Raw genomic sequence first — 24,640 nt, forward strand, 5'->3', positions numbered from 1 at the left:
TTCCGCACAGCACGAAATTTGTTAAATGAATTCAGTATAACAATTTTCGCAAAATTACTTGATATCATTGTCAGATATTGATACATACTCACTCTACGCGCAAAAATAAATATTTAATATCAAGTGAATTATCGACATAATTGTGAACAGTACGAAAATCAATTGCGATAATAATCACTATAATCTGTGGCTTCGCGCTCTAAATATTCGGATGTGCATATTTAACACGCGACATATACCGGAACTAGAAGGCACCAACCAAGTTTCCCAAATATAGACCGTGAACCACAATATGCAATTATATGATGATAATCCTGGAGCGGACATAATCGCGGTAGTTACAATCCCACGTGTAAACAGGAAATTACCAAAACCAAAACCGTTGATATTGTAAGAGAATATTTTATGTCGCCTGTAAAGGCGCTAAGTTACGTGTACAAATAATGCTCTGTGAAATTTTTCACACCATTTGTGAAAGAAATTTTAATGAGAGCAACGCTCTCGAGAAAGTTTTTAAATATCTATCAAAGTAAAAAATTTCACAGTTCTACGCATCCAAACTTTACGTAAAAATTTATGAACGATGCGCATCGAATAAATTATATTTTTCCCATCATCAAGTACGCGCGAAAATATTTTTATTGAAACTGTCAGTTAGATTACGGTGTTGCTAGTCATCTGTGTCGCGATTTTCAGCAAATTTATACGACACACCGCGCAGCACCGTGATGCTGCCTGTTTACTTTAAAAGGAAAAATACAAGAGAGTCGCCTAATTAAGTCGAGGCATGAGCTGAAGCCACTTAGCCTTGTGCAATCGCCTCGATATGGCGGTCTAATTACCTGGCAGCGATATCGTTGTTGCCGCGTATTATACCGGCATCCTCGCTGAATATGAAAATTCGCGTGGGTCCGCGGTACCATTTGATGCTGTGTAGGCCCTCGCATTGCGGTGACTTCAAGACGCACGGCAGTAGAACCTCCGTACTCAACTCGGCGTGCTTCTCGCTCCTCAACCACGGCTCGCCGCTTCCTGAAACGAACGCATTATGCGGATTTAATGACGATACTTGCGTCCGCAATTGCGGTGCCGAATGTATCGACAACGCTCGACAAAAACGCAATCAGCGAGCGAATTGTTTCATCACGCGATGCCGTATTTTACTGAGGGATTTTACTAACGGCGCTTCGTGCGCCGTTAGCATTAAGATCGTACGTTCGATGAGAAATGAATATGAGCCATTACGGTAATTTCTTTTGTTATTTACTGTACCCGTGACTTAAGTTTATCGTGGCTCAGGCACGCTACTGCAGGCAAGTCTTTGTTGGTCGGCAAAAGGAAAGAGAAGGAGGAAGAGAGAGAGAGAGAGAGAGAGAGAGAGAGAGAGAGAAAGAGAATGCACGTTAATTGATACGATAACTGATATCGTAGAGCGGAAAAGCTTAGATCAACGCGCGCGCGGCGGATTACTTCACGTAAGGACCGCGAAATCTGAAGCCATATCGTATCGTATGACACGGTAAATATTACGTCTAAGTGGGGAATAATGGAGAATGTCGTAGGGAATCGCATTACGGTTCTCTCGTACGTGTGAGAAGTTTGTTTAGCCGCTTTCAAGCATAGATATTACAAAATGACTCTTTCTCGTTTACTCTTTTCCGAAGTGTTTCTTCGACAAGGGAAAATCCATCTCGCTGAGCGCACAAACTCCGTACAAAAGTCACAGGGAAAACCCGCGAGCTGCTTTTCTTCCGGAAATAACGTCGCTCTTCTCTCTTGCGAGCGGTCGCGATTAACATTGCCGAGGTACGAAATTGAGTTTTAAAAGCGTTGCTGAGAGGAGAGAAACGAGTCGCTCTATGTTAGTGATATTACATGCGCTGCGTAATCACGGGCCCTTTCGCTAAAACCAGACGCATTGTGTGCCGCGGAAAAATAATCGTGGCAAGGCGCAGAGAAAACAAGCCCATTTTCCGTCGTTTAGTCCTGATAAACACGAGCTATCGAGCACTTTTTTAACGATGCACGATGTAGTTTGCTATTGCTCTTGGAAATTTTTCCAGATATTTTTTTATCTTCTTAAAATAATTACATGCATTTGAGGTTTATGTAACAAGTGAAAATTTACAGCGATAGTTAAAACGAGATATAGATAACGCGTTCGCAGTGACTTTTCGCAACAGCTGGTGTTGCTCACAAGATCGGGAGAACATATGGCGCATGAACGTTCGAACACGGAAGGATTACGATTTATGGGCTTTGCGCGAATATCTGCAAGCTGTGATTTATCGGCCGAACATGGATGTCCATCACTGTCGATTGAATCCCCATGGTCTTAGTATTATAATTTAAGTTTCGCTTTACGTATTCATGTGTCGCGACTCATTACGAAAAATCGATACAAAAATTTGTGCCGGATTAATCTAACGTGTCGTTTATATTCTGTCTTTGCTTCCCCATAGCGATCCTCACGAAACTTTTTGCATCAGCACACGCGAAGCGACTATGCAAATTTATGAATATTACATAAAGAGATTGACCGGAGTTGAGACTTTACGAGATATTGCGTTAGTAAAAAAAAAGATTGAAGCGAAAAAATGCGGAAGTTAATAAAATGTCACTTTATCTAAATTTTATTCGAGGTTTATTTTTAATTTGTTATATTTGTAAAATTAAAAAGCTCAATATTATAATAAATATCTTATCACAAGTTCTGATTTTATAAAACTTCTCAAAAAATTTCTTTTTTGATGCGACACAGTTGAATGATGAAACATTTATCTTATCAGAAAATATAGTATTAATTATCCTCTATTAATTCTTTTTAATTTGTGCAAAAATAGAATGCTGAACAAGATATATATCTTAAAAAGCTTGAAATATCGCGGTGCAAACACTGTTTGTAAAGCATTCGTTGCATTTAACGTTACTAATTAGTAGCTCTCGCAGTTGGATCTTGCCACGTATGCATAAAGTTTTTACGAGTGCGGAAACGGAATGTAACAACGATAATTATTACACTTGATGGTACTTTCAGTTTCCGTTGACTGAAACTTCTTGCATGAAGGAAACCACGCAAGTACGATAATGCGAGATACTACACGCGCACTTTGTCGTCTTTCAAGTTCGTTAGCCGAGTAACTAAATAATTGATATAACATTCCCACTACTGCTGACGGTGGGCTTGACAAGATCTTTGATAATAATCTTAATGAAAACTTTTTTCAAGTTTTAAATAAAAATAATTTCACAGAGAATTAGATGCGAATAAAATGAAACGTTCGACAGTATTGTGTCTGCGTGCACTGCGTTGTCATTCCGCACAATAGTGTGAAAAACTAAAGAAAATAATGAAAATTACAGATGGTTACGTAGATGTGTAAAATCACACAAGCGTAAAATGCATTCTTCTCTGGAGTTTATTTTTCTATATATTTTGCACCGAGATATATAACTAACAAGGATTGGCAGATTTGTTTCTGCGTGTTTTTACTTTATTTTAAATATCTTTTCATAATGGAAAACATCATGTTTTTCCTGAGCATGTTGTTTGAGCAGAATTTTCATCTCTTCATTACGTTGTCCATGTATAGAGTGCGTTGGAGAGTTACTGCTAATTATTTTTTCTCTTAGATAAATATCGCGCTTCAAATGGAGATAAACGGCAATCACATAGATGTAAAATAAATCGACTGAATATCGTGGCATCTTAACGCCTCAACAACCAGGGTTAATACCGTTAATGCTATGTTTCATGACTAAAGCCACCGGCCATTGAAATTCAACCAATTGGAATCGCAATCGTATTTCTACGATGTTCAGTCATCGCACGCGATTACAGGGGATTGTACATCAAAGTTGAGTGCAAAGCCAGCTTGCGACTATTCCCGATTTTCTGAGGGATCGATGCAAGTGCGAGCACGCGTGTTTATCGCCAGGTGATTTTACTCGCCATGCCGTTACCGAAGTAGCGAATGTTACCGGGAATTTACAGTCAAAGGCCCATGAAATTAGTAGCATTTCGAGATGTCGACGTGACTCCGGAGACATTAAAATGTAAAGTAAGCACTATGCTTTGGAACGAGCGCCGTTGCGGAAGAGCACGTGCAGATAACGACGTTCTATCGCGGGGAGGGCAGAAAAAAGTTATCGACCTCTGGATGCTCCGACGCGTGCTTAACCCATTTCGAAATTATACAAATTGCACGCTGCATTAGCATAGAACCGATGCCGGGAGACAGAGACGACCGGAGACGGGAATTAACCGAGATGGAGATTTAGCGTCGCGGACCGAACAAACGATGCGCATATAAATATATCGAAACGGGAAATTTATGAGGCGCGTTTTGCACACCACCATACTGTTGTATGGTTGTACATTGCGTCTGATGAGGCATCCAGTGCGCGGATCCTGTTAGCGGATGCAGCAAATTTTGGTCCCGCGTGTGATTACGCGACCTCGATGATAACGCAAATCCGCGGTTACGCGCATTTTTGAACCGGAAAAGCATCTCTACCGGAATCGACGATGAATCGTAAATATCAGCGCGTATGGTTCCCTGCCTTAGATAACATTTTTCCCCGCGAACCATCTGTTCTCTCCCGCATCCCGCATTCCACGTCAGTCTGCGGTATCCTTTACCGCGTCCGCGTATTGCTCCAGAACAAAGCTACGTGATGTGCCGACAGGGAAAAATTAAATAATAGTATTAGGCTAGCGTACACAGACAATACGTTCAAAACCTGAATAAAACAATAAAACTCGTAAAGAGGAAAATATCAAAGAAATATATATTTTGTTCTACAAGTCTACAAGTTCATGATTGCAAGGCATCCTAATTTTCGATATTGTTCAATAAAATTCGTTAGACCCTTTCTTATATAGAAAGAGAGGATTCTGTATAACTTTCTCGTTTCATATTAATTTAATGATACACCGTATCGACATATAGTTTTAACGAAGTTCTCGGGAAAACAGTTTATATATAACATCTCGGAGAATTATATTACTGTTGCACGATTTCGTGGCACACCACGTGTACCAATCGTAACTTCCGAAGCTGCAATTTTATGTTCCAACGTTTTCATCACTCGCAAAGTCGTTAATACAGTTTTGCGTTTTTTTTTCAGTTAGCTAAAAGTCTGTGGAGATTGTAATGACAAAGCTGCTTATATCGGATAAAATTGTTTTATCTTTATAGTGAGTTGTTACGAAAATTTGGAAGCATGCTCACAGTACATACAGTAACACTTGTTCGTATTCATTCATGCGAACTATTATTGTGATAGCTACGAGGATTATTGGAATTAACATTCGAAAAGCCTTCGGGGATTCGGGGATATGAGCTGGAAGCGTAACGGATTACTAATTTGGAACGTGACAGACATGAATCTTTTTGGCAACGTGTCCGAACAAGAAATTCAATTTCTGACATGGTTGATAGACATCGTAATGAGAACCTGTCATTCTTTTCTCAAATACAATGTTTTAAAGGCAATGAATCCAATTAATTCCGCCCGATTTCGCATGCTTTTGAGATCGGAGAGAGAGAAAATATCCATATATGTTTAAATTCTTTCTTTTATTATCGATTAACTGCATATATAAGGTCAAGGATATCACTTCAGAATAACTTTATATCGCGCCCGTATATGCTATGACTAGCTGCGTGACCTTTTACTCCATGAAAAAAGTTACGAGACGTCCTTTGATAACACGCCATACGCTTTTTCCTTGTCTTTAATCATTGAACTTGTGCAGACTCGCGTTAAGGGTCTATTATTGTGTTACATTAAGCAACTAGTCACACGTAGAGTGCGTACGCATCGGGCCGAAGTGCCAGCAAGAATTAAGTGGCTGTGCGTACTTTCGCAAAAAGAGTTTATTGCTGTCATAATGGAAATTAATAGTAAAATTGCTGTTCAAAGGGGAGACATTACGGTCTACTCTGGGATAAATTGGCTTACGCGCTCTGTGAAAGGCTGCGCCCGCGTAAAAGCTCTTTATTAATGTATATTTCTATGGGGAGGCGCGACATAAAATTGGCAAGTTCACGATGGAAAACCGAGAGAAAAAAGAAAAAAGGGAGATGAATTGAAATTTAATTGGTATCTACAATCAATTTACGCTCGCGGTATAAACAGTGTAAACATTTCTACATATATATATTTACGCGAGCGTAAATTGATGATATCGATATATATATCGATATTCTAATCATAGTTTCTATATACTCGCTCGTCATGTCATACGTTCGTAATGTTTATCGATACGTATACTTATATACGTAATAATGCAATGTCCATTTTATTGACGTCAAGATATTCTCTCTTCAATTCTTTACATTTCATGCGTAAGTTGAGCGACCTTTAAAGATAGAGAATATTTTTGCTCTATCGGAAAAGCATTAGGTCTCGAAGAAGTTAAAACAATGGTATCGAGATAAATCCGAGCTGGGCGATTTAACGAAATGCGACGGAGCGTGAACGTTACGATTTATGTTCCGCCATCACGATGTGCTTTGGTTTTTGAGTACATTGGCCTATCATCTGTGATAGTATTAACATATCTAATAATATATATATAATATCACTGGAAGTGCTGATGAATTCAATTCTACCCCATTAATGATCGTAAAGTGATACAGCTGTTAACGCTGCGATACAGAGTTTCACAGTTATCGAACATTATCTATAGATAATATATAGACATAATTAACATATGGATGCATTACATTAATATACATTAATAACTACAAACGCTACGTGCATACATACAATTTCCTTTTACGTCCTACATTAAAAGATTAATATCGAATTATGTATATATTAATGAAAAATCTTTCCATATTTTGCAACATTATTTCATTTTGAACATTATTTCATTTTAATCGGCCTATGCGAGATGCACTATATAAAAATAATAATAACGCTAAAAATTTTCGTAAAATATTTTGCGGTTTTTACGGTAATGCGTAATACGGTGGAATCTCTTTAACAATTCCATAATGGTGCCTCTGCGGCTGTTAGCGATGATGCGACGAAACTTGTGGAAGAAATGCGGAAATACGCAGTACGCGGAAGTGGCGATAGAGGTTCCTGTTTATCGCGCGGTGCAATTGGGACCACTTAATAAAGTGTGACAATTATAGTTTGACCGAATAAACTACTTTTTTGCAGCCACTGTGTGGCGAGCGCGATAATCAGACTCTCATACTAGTTATCGTACTTTCACGCTTGTTATCGTGCGTTCTTTTGGTTCCCCACTATAATACCACGTCGTAAAACAACGTTCATAGTTTTACACACGTCCAAGCGTTGTTTTTTTCTTTCAATTGTTTGACCAACTTAAATTTTTCGAATATAACACAGTTTCCTGCGTATCCGTTTCTTTTGAAGTTGAAGCTCTTCCCATCTCGTTCCTTATGTCCTCGCGAAGTTTATTGTTCCCAAAAGACCTCCACGTACTGCGAGAAGTTGCACCAACTTCGATTATCGATCTGTGCGGGAACATCAATTTTCCGCCATTTTAAAAGCGAAGGCTTAACGCACACCAGGATACGCGTCTCAAGCAACGACGCGTACACATATATGCTTGAACGAGAAGTCCCTTAAGCTTGGACTTAAGCTCCGGCGGAAAAACTGGTTCCCGGGGACCCGATCAGTAGCTTAGATGGTGCTTTCTTCCTTAGTACAAAAGAAGTTAGATATGATAAAAGAGTTGGCAGAGCAAAACGCGATATTTCGTCAAAATAATAGATTTTATTTGCTTACTTTTTGTACGCATAATTGCTCTCTGGATCACTGGAAAATGTCACAGAGCTTTCTTGTTACACGTGACGTTCGCAATAATGTGCATACGCACGAACGCGGTAAACGCATAACGTAAATTCGATATCAGCGACAATGGTATATCGTTCTTTTTAAATGAATCGTTCGGGTGCTTTCTGCAAATATCCCTCTCCTTCTCTTCTCTCTCTTTCTCTTTTTCGGCAAAATGTGTGGCAGCATAAATTACAGATTCAACGACCCAGTTTTAAATCGCAAATGTCGGTTCATTTTATGCTTAATTTGCATTCCTCATGGGTAGTACATCTCGCAGCAAGCGCGGCGCACCGCAAAAGCGGTTTCGCCTAGTGTTTTCCGCAATAATACTGCGACGTCACGTAAGTGTCCAGAAACTGTCTTGCACAATGTGCACGAACTTTAACTCACAACGTCTTGCGTTAATCGATCAACTTTTCTCCTCCCTCGTGCACGTCTCGCACGGTGAATTCGTAATTTTCTTCCGCGTAATTTCTACAAGAGCAATATATTAAAATCACAAAGTTTAATGGAAATCCGGAGAACGCAATCCGGATGAGAACTTACATTATAATGTCCGCATAATATCCTGACATTTTTAATGAACGCTTATATAACATGCCAATTTGCGTAATGCAAATGTGATATAATAACGCGATAAATTTATGCGCGCCGTAATTTGGAACAATCATCGAAACTCAATAGCGTCCATCTCTCCTTGTCCACTTTACACATCATTCTGAAAAATTGATGAGATCGCCATTCTGTTCGCTATTACGTTTCATCATCCATCAAATATGTTGGAAATATCAATCAATTTATCATCAAGATAATACGCGTTACGCAATGTGCGAAACATTTATGGTAAACGATATTTCGATATAGCGTAATTAGCATGTTCTGGGTGGCTCTTTGTGCGCGGACGAGTGTCAAAATGTTTCATCGGCACAGATCGACGCGTGTTTTCACCGGTAGCCGTACATAGGCACGGCCCATTCGCATGACGCGCTCGGACGCGCGTTGCATCGAATTCACCCCGACGTGTACGCACACCCGCTATACATCGATTCGGTTTTGTGTACACGAGCCGTCGATAATACGCACGGGCCGTTAAAACACATTCAATTTATCATCCTCCGAGCGTTGGAACCATCAACACATGGCGTATCACTCGGCGATACGGCGTTCCAATGAAATTTTCAATGAAATATAACGGTATTCCTTAACGCTGGCAATTTGCCGGATACATTCGCGCTATCCGTCTGATCTCGGGGTAACGTCGCACGTACATCGGGCGATCTTACGGCAACGCGGTGGCCGAGTCGAGGCAATCCTGCTCCATTTATGGCATTAGGGCGAAACTTTAGCGTCCCCTCGGTTTCAAGAAACGCCGCAGCTCTGGGACTTGAAAAAAAATTATGGTACGTGCCCTCGAGAAGCAAGCTTCGCCCTGCCTCTCCACTAAAGCTGTACGCATCCCAGGAAACTTTACGGGCGAATGCCGTTGTGCAGAGAAAACCGACCATTCTGAAGAACGCACACGTAAACAACTTGCTTCGCAGTGCTGAAGTCCGAGGAACTTCTACTGGCAGAAAGTCCCAGAACCGTATAATATATGCCCTCGGAATTAATTAAGATTTGAAGATGCTCGGAGCATACGGCTTCGACTCTTAACTCGGGAAGTTTACGAACACGGTTTGAAGAATTGTTTTCGAAGGGAACTTTCAAGACGAAAACGTAACTTTGGACTGATGAGTCGAGACGTAAGAAGACGAGGTCTTGTCAAGAAAAAGGAAGTAGTATCGTTTGTTTTGGACTCAGATAACAGTCTTGCTCCTAACTTGCTTTGCATTATTAATATGAAAACAATGAAAATTGCAACACAGATATAATATTTCTTCAGTAATCCGAATCACTATGAACTTTAGTTATGCCATTTGTTTTGCATGTGCAAAATATTATATTTGGTAACATGGTAGTGTTGTTTCAACATTACTTTGAATAAAATATATATTTTTAAAAAGCTTTTCTGTAAAGCAGCCTCACCTAAAATATCTCTGGGAAAATATAATTTGTTTATTCAGTCGGATCAGATCAAATACAATTCTGCATTAAAACAATGAACGCGTTTTTATATCGTGACTGTACCACGATTTTTACTGGCACTAATAATTTGTGGCGAAATACTCATTTAATTTGTCTCTTTTTAGAACTAGTATATTTACGCGGCGCTTTGAGGTGGATTAAAGCTTTAAACGCAAAATTATACCCGACAGAATGAAAGAGACGTTAAAACTTCACTTAAAGAGACGTAAAATTAGTACTTCAGTCTAAACGAAATATTCCAAGTTTAGTATTACGTTCAGCAAATTAGCTTACTAAAATTACGATATTTTGTATGCGAAAAGTAACAGCATTGATTTTGTATATAGTTTGTATTGAATATTTCTTCAACTACATAGATCAGTCATATAGATATTATAGAAAAAAATTATGTAAAATTGTATAAAAAGTAAGTATATAATAAGTTTATTGAAGGAAATCTTATTTCAATATTTTACCACACACCTTAACGCTATCGCAATAGTCTGTCGGAATAAGATTGATCTTTTCTACTTATTTCGCTACTTTATCCTTTTTTTCTTTGAGATGCGTTCGCGCTGGCGGAAGTGCATGAGTTGTATTCACATATATCTCAGGCTCGAAAATTCAGCTTTAAGGTCTGCAGTGACTTGGTGAGATATGCCTGATGAGCATATCAGGCAGATATTTTAGCGCCTTCGGGCTTGTGAGAGAGACGGCACTTCTCGCAGAGCGTTACGACTTCCAACCATCCGATACCATACGGTTTTCACGTTTTCGTGGTCGAGCTATGAACGAGGCACGGCTTTACTAAAGCGTGATTGGATTAGCTCGCAATAGGATACAGTTTTTAAGGTGTACCGTATAAAAGTACGCGAAGAAACATTTCAGGAGTAGCACATTTACTTGTAACTTTATACTTGGCACTTTAAACACTTCTTCTTTTAAATCAGTAATAAAATTGTCTGAATTATTTTATATATTTGTTTCAGAATTCATACGGACGTAGTGAAAGAACAGTTAAAGAAAAGTGAAAGAAGACCAGCAGAGAAAGTACGGTAAGATGTTGCGCAAAATTATTTCTACATCCTATCTATAAGCATCGTAGAGAGTGCAGAACTTGGATTATCTGTAATAAGCAGATTATGATCTTGAGCCTGATTCCGCGGAAAGTCATTCGATTATGTAAATGACGTCAGATCATGATCCTACCGAAATATCATATAATTATGCAGACGATGTTCCATTAAAGACGCGAGAATTGCAACGATTCACTTTCAAGTGTTTCCACCGTTTCGTTGATATTCGATATTACGCGATATTCACATTCTTCGGAAAAGAACCACTTTTTTCGTTATTACATTCGCTGGGAGTCATGTGTGTAGTATGGCCGTGGTATAAAACGATACAGCTTTTGTATTTTCTCCCGATGCATTTTCGACTTTCAAATGCGTGTTCACGCTCGTCTCCGCGAGCTGAAAATGCAACTTCTCATCCCTGAAATAGCCCGGAGGAAGCAAATCCATGTCTGACGCCGCGATCGAACCGCGTTCTTGTCTCGGAATCCCGTTTGTACGGCCGAGTTTCGGGATTCGGCAAATATTCGCAGCTTTTACGTTTTGACTTTTCGCCTCTGTTTCTCCGGAAATCCGTACTCCCGTCAACATCTTACAGCCATAGGAGTTTTATTTCACCGAAATTTAATTTTAACACATTGTTCGTGGAGTACGGAAGTGTGTAATTTACGATAGCGAAGGAAATCTTACTCAGAAGCGAGGAAAAATACTTTTACCATATTTAAGACCAAAATATGCTCTCTTATCTTGTATTATTTATAATTGTATCCGCATCCGTAGACAAGCTCCGAGCACACCCCGTCACGATCCAATTTTCATGATCGTCAAGAAAGATGTAGCCCCTCATGGTTCACCGTTAATTATTCCGTTCTACCCACGATCCCGGCCATATGGTCCCACGTAAATTCTCATGAGCGATGTTAGTTTCACGAACGGATTTCTGCGCGTAAAATATATATATATGTACGTTCGAGAGCATTTCAGAAAATTACACGAGACGGTATATTAAGTTTGCCGCATTAAGTGCTGTCTTCTGTGGCTTTCGCGCCTCGTCCTTTGTCAGAAGCGCCATGTACCTTTGCTGGTATTAATACGGAATTTCTTATTCAGCACGGTAGTGCTGCGTTCGCCTCCCTTTCTGGAATACTATGCTATACATCGCACGCCTGAATCCGCAAGGATCTCAGAAAACAAGGGCTGCAGCTTCTAATGGAGGCTACTATCGTTATGTGGGACTGTTGAAAGGAAATTAAAGCACGATGTAATATGTTGTGCATCGTTAACATCGATTCTCGGATTCCGCATTCGCTTAACTGACATCACTTACGATCAAATTGCAAATCGTTGTATTTACTGGTAAATTATTGTAATTTCAATATCGTTTGAAATTTAATCTGCGAATGCGTAAGCCGTGACGTCAGTCACGGTACGTGCCCCCCCACGAAATGAGCGCGTGCACAATCGTCGATGGACGATGGGTGTATCGGCTTTTCCGTGTGTCGTAAAAGCAAATTGCAATCCGGACAAATATAAAGCGCCGAATCAGCGCTTGATTACCCGGCCTTGCTGTTCTTTAATGTCGGACGTGAAGTTTTATCTGTCCGCGACCGGGATAATAGCCCGCGTGACGAAATAAATCCCAAATATTAAATGCATGTTCGTCAGCACGAGATATTTTATTTAGCCAACATTTTCTTGTAATATTTGTTTGTATGGTGTGACGCGCAAGATAAGAGATTTTTAAAGACTAAGTTTTAATTTCTATCGCGTGTGCAACCTTGCGTGATAAGTATAAACTTTCTCAAAAAAGTACTATGTATGTATCTTGTGATACTCAGGAATAATGTGTTAACACATCAGCTTGCTCTGACAAATTGATGTTGCATGTGCCATAAGTGGCGCGTATGTGATCCATTCGCTAGATTGTCGACATTGCTAACGCATTCCTGTCATAGTGACAGTGACATCCTGATTTCGTGCATATCCAGTAGGTAATGGCTCCAGAAATGTTACCCAGATTTCATCATAGATCACTGAAGGAATGGCAAATTTATATATCGAGCTTTTTTGCACTGATAAACAATAATAAAAATTTCTGCACGAAAAGTAATCAATTTATATGATAGGCTATTATTTTCATACGATTTATATAAAAGAGGTTTTAATATCGATATTGCGAATCATGAAAGCGATGAGAAACGATATGACATTAAAATAAATAACAATAAAAGAATAGTCACGAAAGCTAGCTTTATTGGATTTTGGCAAATTTAATCTGTCATGTAATTTCATAAATTGCGAATCTCCGCTACATACAAAAACCCAAAATAACTGCTCCCAAAGAGATCAGAATCTCACCATGTTTTTTATAGTTATTACTTTCTTTTATAGTTATTACGATGATATTAGAAATTTTGCGATTATATTGTTATAATAATTTTACGTAATAAACAAGAGAATAATATGTTTCCGCCATGATTTGATTTCTTACAGAACTGTATTTGGACAGGAGCCAACGCGGCGATCGATCGTTGATTCGTATTTTAGTAGGCAACAAAATACTCGCGAAAATCTGCCTGTCAGGCAACGCGCCAAGATTTAGCAAAACATTATGTAAGCAAGAAAAAGAGATGAGAGAGAGAGAGAGAGAGAGAGAGAGAGAAAGAAAGAGAGAGAATTTGTCTCGCTTAATAATCGGAAAATCCGTTTATCCTCACGTATATTTTCGTAATATTATTATTAAATCGCCAATCGAGTGCATTACGCTTGCACATATTGCGCGACACCGAGATATTTCATGACTCTGATTATTACGCAAACTTCTCCATGGCAGCGGTCGCAGTCGGAAGCCATGCGTAATACGAATCTAGCCGAACACGCAGCGCGAAAATAGGTTTCTCCTTTTACCGCCATATGACGAGCGCAGTTTGCACGGAAGTTTCTGACCCTTCATAGAGCCTGCATATAACATACGCCGATTGCTAGTGATTCTTTCATACATGGTCCATACGATCTGGAGGTGAACGGAGTCACATCGATCGTTCAGAATGGAATCCTTTCAAAGGCTTCTAGCCACGTGGTATTCGGGCTCGCTACAATCCAATTTCGCTCTCGAGCGAGAGAGGGCTGGACATGAAAGATCCACTCGCACCCGCGCGTTCCCGCTTGTAACTAAAACAAAATCCACGGTGCGATTCGATTGATGTGGCTCAATGCGATATCGGAGAACCGACTGCAACCGCAAGACCGATGACAGGCGTGCCTGTCGTCGACCGCCTTCCGGCTAAGTCAATCACTTCAATTAAAATGTATGTCTTATCGTGTGTGTTGATCGCGAAAAAGGGAAGATTGGCTCAGCACGTTTAATCTCTTCTCCACTCTTTTCCGGAAGCACGAGCGACTTTAATCGCGTAATCTCTCAGTCTTATCACGTAAATATAGCGCGACATTAAGAGTTACACGTATCTCTTACTCTTGCAATCTTTATAGGAAAAACACGGTGAGATTCTGATCTCTTTGGGATTTACTTCAGGTTCTTACATGTAGAGGAGAATCGCATTTGTGAAATTACATGACAGATTAAATGCGTTATTGAAACATAAATTCGTCTTCCGGAATATTTTTAATTACGTGAGATGGCTTGTATAAAACTATTATATATTAATATTATGTGTATAAAAATTAGAAAAAGTTTTTATAGGTTTTTTATTATTGAATATTGTTAATTATTGAATGTTGATAATGGATATTGTTACCAGATATTATTTCCTGCAGATATTATTTATGTACATACATGTTTATAGAGTACGTAGATACATGTACATGTATATAGAGCACATCATATACTCGTATATATCTGAATGTATTAGATAGAACGATGCAAAAGATTCGGCTCGGCTTTTCACTGGAACCACAAACATCCTGCTGGCTTGATCAGGTAATAAGCCTTCGGAGGGCTTTGATCCTGTTTGTTATCAGAGGGAGCATCGGGAGCGAGAAATTTCAAACATTTCAAAGCGAGCAATTCTACGGAAAATTAATAACCATGTACGTGAATGCGCGTATATTGTCGCAAGTATATTTTTCCTCTTTTCTCTTGCCACACTGGTTAGATAAAAAATATTCAATCAGCTTCTGTTCTCTAATTATTTTCGTAATCAATTTATTTGTTTATTTATCGATTATATGTTTCGTTCATTATAACGGGTGATAAATTAGTAAAATAATCAGCTAACACAAAGGCCCCGTTTAGACAAAGCAGTAAATGGATGCAAACACCAGTCTAACATCGTTGTAACAGCTGCGAGATATTATAGCGGCCGCGCCAGCCCAGTTTCGCGCCGAAAAAGGCAAGGCTGCGGTTGTCTCATACGGCGCAGTGTAGCTAATTAACACGCCGAGTGTCAGCCCTGAAATTAGTTATATGCTCCTTTGTGTGTGCCCGTTATCATCAGATAAATTAGATTTTCCGCAAATTAGATTTGCGCAAATAATATATTATACTTAATCATGTATAATGTATAAATGTGTAAATCATATAATTATTTTACACACGAAAAGTTTTACGTATGCAAATTGGTTCAATGCTATGTCACCCCTACTTGCACATAAAGACTATCTTTTTTTTGACTTAATATTATTTTTGTATCCGTGCGCGCATTGATCGACAATTTTCTGCTATAAGTATGCAATTAATTCGCCGCGTCTTCTTCGCGCGCAAAGACCCTCGATAAAAACGCTTCGCGCGAAATGCGAATCGATTTCGTCTCTTCTTTGAATGGCACGGGGGCGACCGAAGTAATTTCTCAAACGAGCTATTTCCATCTTGTTTTGATTGGCCGCTGAAGGGAGAAACGCGATGCAATTTTCGCGACATTCTGACTAGCGCGTTCAATAACGGCAGCGGATGCGCAATTATCCGCATTGTTTGCTTCATTATAGCGGCGGGCTGAATCGATGATGGAACGAAGGCATTTAAAATGAGTCATGACAAACAAACGAAGGCATTATTCTTAGTATTCTCTTAGTATTCTCCTCTGTCAAACGACCATGTATACGCGAGAATAGTTTGCGCGGAACGACCGGGATAAAAAGCCCGTGCGAAACATTTACAAAGCGAGAATGGGTGGGATCGGGAGGGCTAAAACCATTGCCATTGTACGGGGGATTAAGTGTAAAAACTGTCATGCGGAACAGATCTGCTTTAAATTTTCAACGTCGCGTTGAGCCTCGATCGGGTTTAGCATCACGGATGGAACACGCCCGTGCCGTAATAAATTTCTCTCCTTGGAGGAACGTTGCTTGTGTTGCGCCGTGTAATCCGCACCTCGATCTTCGTGTCCCACATTGCCGCAATGCTAACTCGGATTATAGCAGACACTACTCGCAATGTCGTCCATAAATTTGGATCGCCAAGTGTGTGGTCATTTTGCGTTAATATTGTAATTCTTCAATATCACGATATTACCATGATAATGGGAATGATGTCGCATGCGAGTGCAATGTAATAGGGACTAAATTAATATTTAATCAATTCTTGATGCATCCAATTCTCACAGTAGTACGTCGAATATACAAATATGAATTCAATGTGCGATTTAGCACGCGAGGAATAACTATTAGCGCATCATTATAGAGTTGTTTGTGCATTGTTCAAGTGCTAATCGAGATTTCGCTCAATGCGAAATGATCTCACTCGATGCTCGTTGACAATGGCAATATTCTACAGCTCTACGTAAACTTCGTTTACATACGGCTAAAAATTCGAAGAGAATAGTGCCGCGCCGACAACGATATTTCAGAATATTGACCGTTATATCCGAGGAAATTCATCGCTTCGATTTCGAGACGCAGCATCTCTGAGAAATATTGCTTTTATATAGTAAATCTGACGTTACTTCTCGGGACTGTGTAGTGGCTCGTAAATCACAAAGCACGATTCCTATTATTTTCCACGTCTTTCGCGGTCGATCTCATTATTCGCCTCTTTTTCTCGCCTGTTGCTTTCAATTCAAGTATATTAAGTGTTATTTTTATTTATTTGCGGAAATATACATTATCACACACAAATCGTAAAATGTACGCGGATACTAAATTTGTAAATGTAATAAATGGTTGATGTATGATTTATATTAATAGCTTTATTATATTGCTCGTAATAATAGAATATAAAAATTGCATAATTATAAAATTATAAATTATATAATTTACGTGGAATTAGGTATTGATTAACTATTATTCCATTATATATAATAATATATTTAAACGCAAAGTTTGTAATAGCTACAGTTTATTTTTCAATCGATTTTTTGTATCAAAAATGTTAATGCTGCAAGCATTGTGGCTTTGTAGTGTGAGAACATTATTGTTATTACACTTATTATTTATTTCGCAATTAACAAATAAATAATAAATTTTGAGGAAAGAAAGCCACACACAATATAAAATTTATTGTATTTATATTTTAAAAAGAACAAAAGTCATTTTTATGAAAAGTCAGTTTTAAAAGAATAAATCAATTTTATATTGAAGTTTAGAATTATACATTGCATAAAAGAAGTAGAATAGGAACTCGATATAAAACCATATATCACATTGATATAACACTTATTCTTTTATAAGATTTGAAGCTCGGCCTCTTTAGAGAATAAAGTTATTCCGTTTCACGGCGGAAGTCGCCTTTCACAGTCGTGAAAAGTAATTTCAAACTTCTCGCAGAACTAAAATAAGAACGTATTTTCTTATTACTATCTGAGGGAATAATATTTTATTACATCCACGTGAACTGCATGTTTCTATGATGCAATGCCTCTTTTTTTCTTTTTTTTATGGAAAAACAGCAATTATCATGTATCTCCATTATTTCAGTTTTTTAAACATTGCGTGGATATAATTGGAAATGTCAAATGTTACGTGGATCACTTGTCACGTAGATCGCATCATGAATAACTTGACAGTGCATCGTTTGAAAATACTGATTGAACTAATTCCAACGATTGAAACACTCGCACGAACATTTCTCTCTCTCTCTCTCTGTCTGTCTCTGTCTCTGTCTCTCTTATCGATTGGAAATCAAAATTAAATGAGAACGATGCGTTCGTTACAACGGAATCGAACAGTCTGGTATTATATCCCGTCGCTCGGCGTGTAACGAGCGAAACTCATCGAGAGTAAAATGGTAAAGGATCGTTGCATGCACCTGCGCGCCATGAAATAGTTTCCTGGATAAGGAATTTTCGTTGGCGAGATACTTTGTAGCTTGTAGCATACCCAGATGCCGTAAACTGTCGAAAATTAAAAAATCTTCCTTTCACGTCTTTCCGCATCTTTCCGCATCTTTTCGCATCGCTTTCGCGTTCAGAATGTGTCCGACTATGCTTTTACCTGCCAATCAAGAAAATATATTGAATTCTTTTAAAAAATTGTACGAAAATTAATATACGATTACGTTTGTTACATTATGATTATCATGTTAACGCATTATCGAGATGCTCGCACAAGTTTCGCTCTTTGCGTAAGCTTATAGACGCGTAAGTTTATAGTTCGCATCCGTCTCTAAAGACGGTCAAAATGAAAAGTCCACGATTTGTCCGATACGTTCCTATCTCTCTTTCTATCCAGTTCAAATATTGTCATGAAATGCTCGTCACTAACCTTATACGAAATTGTTCGGCAAAATTCCTTCGTGCATACATTCTCGCGACGACGCGGAAAGAATGAGAAAGTAAAAGGAACGATGATACGGTGCAATGATGCATGATCTATATTCGCGAGCGAGTCGGGAAGGTGCATCAAAGCTCAAACTGCAAGAGAGCGGACTTCGGGTAGATATTGCGAGTATTGCGATCACGGCAAATATCGCGCGTGGTTATTGTATCGAGTTGAGATTTTCCGTTCCGAAAAAGAACGCTCATTTCCTTTCGTCCTTCGTCTCTCACGGCGCCGCGTTTTTCTGTCAGCTAATACAACAGTTAGGATACGAGCCCGGTAGAGTATATCGCCGTTCTTACGACGTTGTAGATTCTGGAGAAAAAAAGAAAAGCGCGTTTTTATATAAATGCAAATCGCGCTCGCGGAAGATGTCGGCGCGATTAGCGCGGGCGGCCCGGATTTCGGAAAATCGATCGCGGCCAGAGGATGCTTTCACGGTTTAAAATGCTGCAGGATGAGAAATGAATTATGAACGTGATAATATATAATTATTTCCGGCATATATAAAATATAACTGCGAGTTTTTCTGAACAGTATGCTGAGCGCCTCCGCTCTTGAATGTGTAAGCTCGCGTTAAAAATCATTTCACTAGCTCAGTTACTCAAAATACCGTTTCGTCGCCCGAAATATGCTCGGCTGCATCGAGTGTCATTAATCTCGCTTACCCTTTTTGCAGAATGTACACGTATACTATCCTCGCGCTGATCCATTATTAAATCAACTGCGCGTAAAAATAGCGCAGTATTTACCTGCAACATTCCTCATTCATAATCCGAAAAATCAAAATGCTAGCTATACGATCTTAAAAATCGGTTAACAAATCTCTCGCAATATTATGTCCGAATCAATTGTATTGGTAAACAAAATGTAATTTCAAATTTAACATGGCAATGAGATGATCAATTAATCAGATTGATTGCGCACTGCAATAGCTAAGACCGTCGTATATTGAATCTGTGTTTTTCACGTCGCACGGATTTGTTCAGAATATGATTTAATCCTGACCTATATTCCGCGGCATACGTTTGAGTATAATCCGATTAAATGTTGCACCGCAGCACATTGGATACGCTGTGACAGAAGGACTATTTGTTTTCGGTTGGAAAGAGAAGTTTGGCAGCAAGTAATATCAACGGATCCTCTCTCTCTCTCTCTCTTGAGATACGAGAAAGAGAGCCTGAAGTGCGTTCTCGGACTCTCAACATTTGCTCGCACTGGGAGATATCAAATCTTGTTCGAAGTCCTCCGAAATAAGTTGTTCCGAGCCTTACAAGAAGTTTGCCTTCGTCTACTATGGATGTTTCAGCGAAGTTCGGTGATTCATAAAATCTTATTTAATACATTCGCTTCCTGCGCTCCCTATCGCAAACTTCGCCTTTTAATGTCATTTTTAATCTTAAATTATATTTATATTTTAACGTTTTAAATTTCTGTCTGCAGAAATATAGGAAATTCATTAATTGTATCAAGCATAAAGCATTGAGAATATTTCTTGAATTAGAGATCTATTAATGAAGCATAATTATATTGTAATTATATAACCATTTTGATGAATTAATTATTAGAATAGTAATTGTAACATATCTGTCCAACTTTTAAACTAATTATCACTAATTATCCATTAATAAAATCAAATAAAAAAAAACAGTCAAATTTCGAAGATAAAATAACATGCTTTTCTTGCTAAAGGTACCTCGCTCTGAAGTTTTTATAAAACATCATGATCAGTAATGGTAATCTTGTAATCGTCACACGTATTATTTCTCTGCTTAGCGTACGAGACAAAGCAATTACATAGTCTGGAGATATACAGTTCCATTAATCCCATAAGGGGAAGTAATTACCTCACGGGAGCATCGTCTAACTTCCAGCGTTTTGTGGCGTCGCGAGGGTGAGGGATAACTTTGAAGTACTTCGCGCGCGTGTGTGACATGCACGACGCATGCTGTGTGCGTTTCCTTTTTCAACAATGTCGTAAGATGTATTCTGCCAAGCGCTCTGTGCATTCCGCGCGACACTCAAAGTACGAGAGCTTGATCATGTTTCCGTAATTAACGCATCCCAATATAGTGATCTTGGATTGATGCAAGTATTACATAACGCTGCGTGTACGTGAACGCACATACGCCTGTGATTATTGCGTGTGGGGACGGGGGGAGTGGAGCAATTATGTTAACTAAATATATCTTATACGTATGTGTACGTTATCGTATTTATTATTTTAATTGTACGTAATGTGAAGCTACGCTTATAAAGCCCTCTTTCGAAGGATTCTCTTTGGTTTCACTGACGATATTAATTTTGGACTTTCATTTCGGCACGAAACAACATGCGTGTAATTCGATGTATAATTGAAGCCATTTTAACCCAGATGGATTTACATTACGCTCCAATTTCATGTTGTTTAATCACGAGAAATTGATGTCGCATTACAATAGCTTTTCGATTCCTTTTTGCATGAAGCGAGATTTACACGACGGTAAATTCGATGCAAATATCGCATGGGAAAAATATTTGTGTCACTTCAAAGGTCCTCGTAATAAACAGAATTATTTTCCTGAAAGGGATACATCATACACGTCGAGTTATTAAGTTATTAAATGAATGTTACGCATTGATCGCTATACATGGCTGCACTAATGGTCTGATTAATCAACTCCCGATTTACGATTTGTGAATTTCTTTTGAAATCTGTTTTAACATAAAGGCGATATAAAATTTCGTGAATCCGAGTTAGCGATAATTCATGTCGGCTCGGAGCTGGCGTCAATCCTACGGAACGCGGTCGATCTAGCGCGCGTGGAAGCTTTCGGAATCGCCCGGTTCGCGGATTATGCATTTCCGGATGTGTGCTCGGGGATGTTGGAAGAGAAGGACACCCTGTATACGTTATGCGTTGTAGGGCGTTTTATTTGGTTCGCGTCAGCGTTTCGCGATGCTGCGCTGCCGAATGAACTTCCGCGGCGCATCCAATGGCGCTTTATAGAGCGATATTCGGTGTCGTGGCGAAGTATTAGCGCGTGGAATAGTATTGCGCTGGCCGCTGGGTCAATGCACTTTTGGCACAACCGCGTGTACTCATGGCCTCTCTCCTGCGGGAGATCGTTATGCCCGTATAACACATATACGTGCGAAGAGCAAGAGAGAAATAGAGAGAGAGAGAGAGAGAAAGAAAGAGAGAGAGAGAGAGAGAGAGAGGACTGACAATGAGTAAGTGCGCTCCCGCGTCTGGCTGCGGCGCAACGTTTGCTGCACATTTGTCGTGAGTGCGACATCGACACCGTCTTACGTTCGCAATCTCGATGAAACGGGAGCGGGCCAGCGCCTTATCTCCGCTGCAGAATTCCTCATTTCGCGAAACGGCCGTTCCGTTTTCATTTAATCCTGCCGCGATTACTTTTCGCCGGACGAGCGTGTCTAACGCGCCGCCACGTTTCACCGCGCGGAAAAGCGCCTCCCGCTTGTCGGGCGTTAGGCGATAATACGCGTCGTCTTATCGCTGATCCGGAATGGAAGCAGAAGAAGCAGCAGCAGAACTTTTGCGATCCCCGCGTGAGATCGGGAGCGCGTTCGTTTGTCATGAAAATTAAAATCGCAATTGGAAGAACTGGAAGCCACGGTTCGACGGTTGCGGAGAGCAGCGCAAAGCCAAGAGCATGCCGCATGAGTTAGCACCCGATACGAACGAACATGGACATATAAATATTGTTGTATTCGTTTAAAAGCAAATACGGACTCTATAGTCTATAACGATTTGATCATGCACGTTATCGACGTTGATGCGATTCGCCGCGATACAGCGTGCTCGCGAGCTGAACTGTTTCATCAGACCATACAGTTGCCCGGAGTAAGCATTAACGTGAAAAATACCCGAACGAAAGTTGTGCATATCCGTACAGCGAGAATGGGATAATGAGCGCTTGCACTCGGAGCTCGCTCTTTCTATCCCGACCCCGACGCAGCCATTTTCCAGATATCACGCTATCAGGACTCTAAGTCCCCTTTATCCAGCTTGACGAATGAATTTTGAATGGTTTCCCAAATGCTTCTGTTTGAGCGGAGTCGGCCGGGCGACCTACATTCCGGATTTGCAACGAAATATGTTGCGAAATGGGCTCTCTCTCTCTCGTGCATCATAAGCTTGAAAATAATAATTAAAAATTATAATAAAATTATTTTAAAGTCAATATACAGCAATTTATTGGATGGATTGGAAGATTCGTATGGATGGTTTTAACAAAACTCAAATGCAAAACTTGTACATATTAACTCTGCAGAATCTTTCATACTTTCATTCTCACAAGACCTCAAAAATTATCTGGCCCAGTTTCTCGTCGATAAAATTCAAGCATTTTATGAGAGTGATATAATACAGCTAGCTGAGAGATGGCAATGAGTCATCGAAAAAATGATGCATATTTTTAGTTAAATAGAATCAATTCTTAATACAAAATTTTGCGTTTGAATTTTGCTAAAAAAATTCGCACACTTTCCGGTCCACCCAATATACGCGTGAAAAGGAGATGGACAAATACAATCCGTACGATAGGTATTTACTCGTGAGGACAGTTTTACTATCTGTCTATCTATAAAATTTCCAAACCGCGACGCGCATATTTTTTCTCGATGTTTTCTCGTGCAATATCACACAAGTGTAAGTTAATATGGAAAATGCAGAGTATACATCGCATATTAACAACGCATATTAAAAAAAAACGTTACATGTTGCTTTTTGATATCTTTTGCAAATAGCACGCTGAATTTAAAATGATGATTTAAATAGGCATAAGTGGCACCTTTCAAGAGAAATTAATCGAAACATTTTTATACGCCTTTGCGTACAATAAAGAACCGATATTGAAATAATCATTGTCTCTTATAGTCCGCTTTGGTCTGTTTGCTCGATAAAGGATGCAGCAACCACACTGCTTACAGCATTGTGCTGAATTACTCGCTATATATGCGCTCCGATGGCCCGACTTCGTCGATCATTTCTCATTTAAATACAATCGCTTCTATCAAACGGCTTGCCTTGAATACTCGATATTATTGTACAAGCATCTCCAACTTTTCTCTCTCGAAAGATCTACCGTTAACAGTATCCCTTTTGTGCTAATAGCGTGCATTATTAATTCCGATGCCAATAGCATTTTTATTAATGCCATCGAAGTTACCTCGAAGAATCATATCTCTTTTGATTGCTAGATATTCTTCACGGAATTATATGGAGTGTAATACGATAAATCCTGGTAAAAAAAACAATTATATAAAATAATATCTGAACTGAAAATGCCTTCTATATTTCTCGGTTTTCCACGATATGTAAAAGTACTTATTTATGTTTGCGTGTATTATTATATTAAAAAATCTAGAGAGAGAGAGAGAACTTTAATAATGTATCGAAACAGATAACACAGCAGATAATTCTGTATTTCTTTGTTAATTAATTACGTTCAACCATTGTCGGTGTGCCGCGATGATAAACCAAGAACTGTAATTTTCTTGCATATTACACATACACACGTTTCATAATTGCGTAATATTTTTTGGATTCAGAGCTGCAACCGAGAGATTCCGTGTTGGAGTAATAATGAAATGTGCATTTCGTTGTGTATGTCGACCGCATACCGCTGCGAATATCCATTGTTCCAAAGGAGACCGCGATGCACCAAAAGCTCGCTTGTACCACTGCAGCCGATTGGAAAGCTCCCAGAGTCCGATGCATGGCCCATTTTTATAGAATATAACCGACAGAGGGATCATTCATCCTGCAACTCTCCAAAACTCATTGTTATGAAATCCCTCATTTCTTGAAAAACACGTAACAGCGAAAAAATAACGTCGCCAATAGTCATCAAATTGTTGTTGTTTTTCAACGCGATAATTTCCATCTGTATTGCCAATCGCGATTAACCGTGTCAAAATCTCAGTGGATCATTAGCAGTGCAACACAGGCTAATCGTATAATT

The 24,640-nt window shown here is 39.3% G+C and overlaps 1 protein-coding gene and 1 long non-coding RNA gene across 8 annotated transcripts in view; one reads left to right on the top strand and one right to left on the bottom strand.

The window, feature by feature from the left end:
• The window catches only part of LOC105277487, a 154,965-nt gene that overhangs the window by 76,343 nt on the left and 53,982 nt on the right, over positions 1–24,640 (top strand). The window contains exon 3 of the long non-coding RNA XR_893630.3: positions 10,878–10,943. This is a non-coding gene — a long non-coding RNA (uncharacterized LOC105277487). The remainder of the gene's footprint in view (positions 1–10,877; positions 10,944–24,640) is intronic.
• LOC105277484 (hemicentin-1) overlaps positions 1–24,640 on the bottom strand; it is a 151,251-nt gene that overhangs the window by 62,169 nt on the left and 64,442 nt on the right. For all 7 annotated transcript variants that reach the window (XR_893626.3, XR_893627.3, XR_002193148.2 and 4 more), the window contains exon 2: positions 843–1,032. Coding sequence is in view for 4 of the 7 variants with exons in the window: in XM_011335867.3 (XP_011334169.2) it covers positions 843–1,032 (190 nt within the window). In the remaining 3 variants the exon portion in view is untranslated. The remainder of the gene's footprint in view (positions 1–842; positions 1,033–24,640) is intronic.

Source organism: Ooceraea biroi, chromosome 3, assembly GCF_003672135.1.
Source record: "Ooceraea biroi isolate clonal line C1 chromosome 3, Obir_v5.4, whole genome shotgun sequence".
Classification (NCBI taxonomy): domain Eukaryota; kingdom Metazoa; phylum Arthropoda; class Insecta; order Hymenoptera; family Formicidae; genus Ooceraea; species Ooceraea biroi.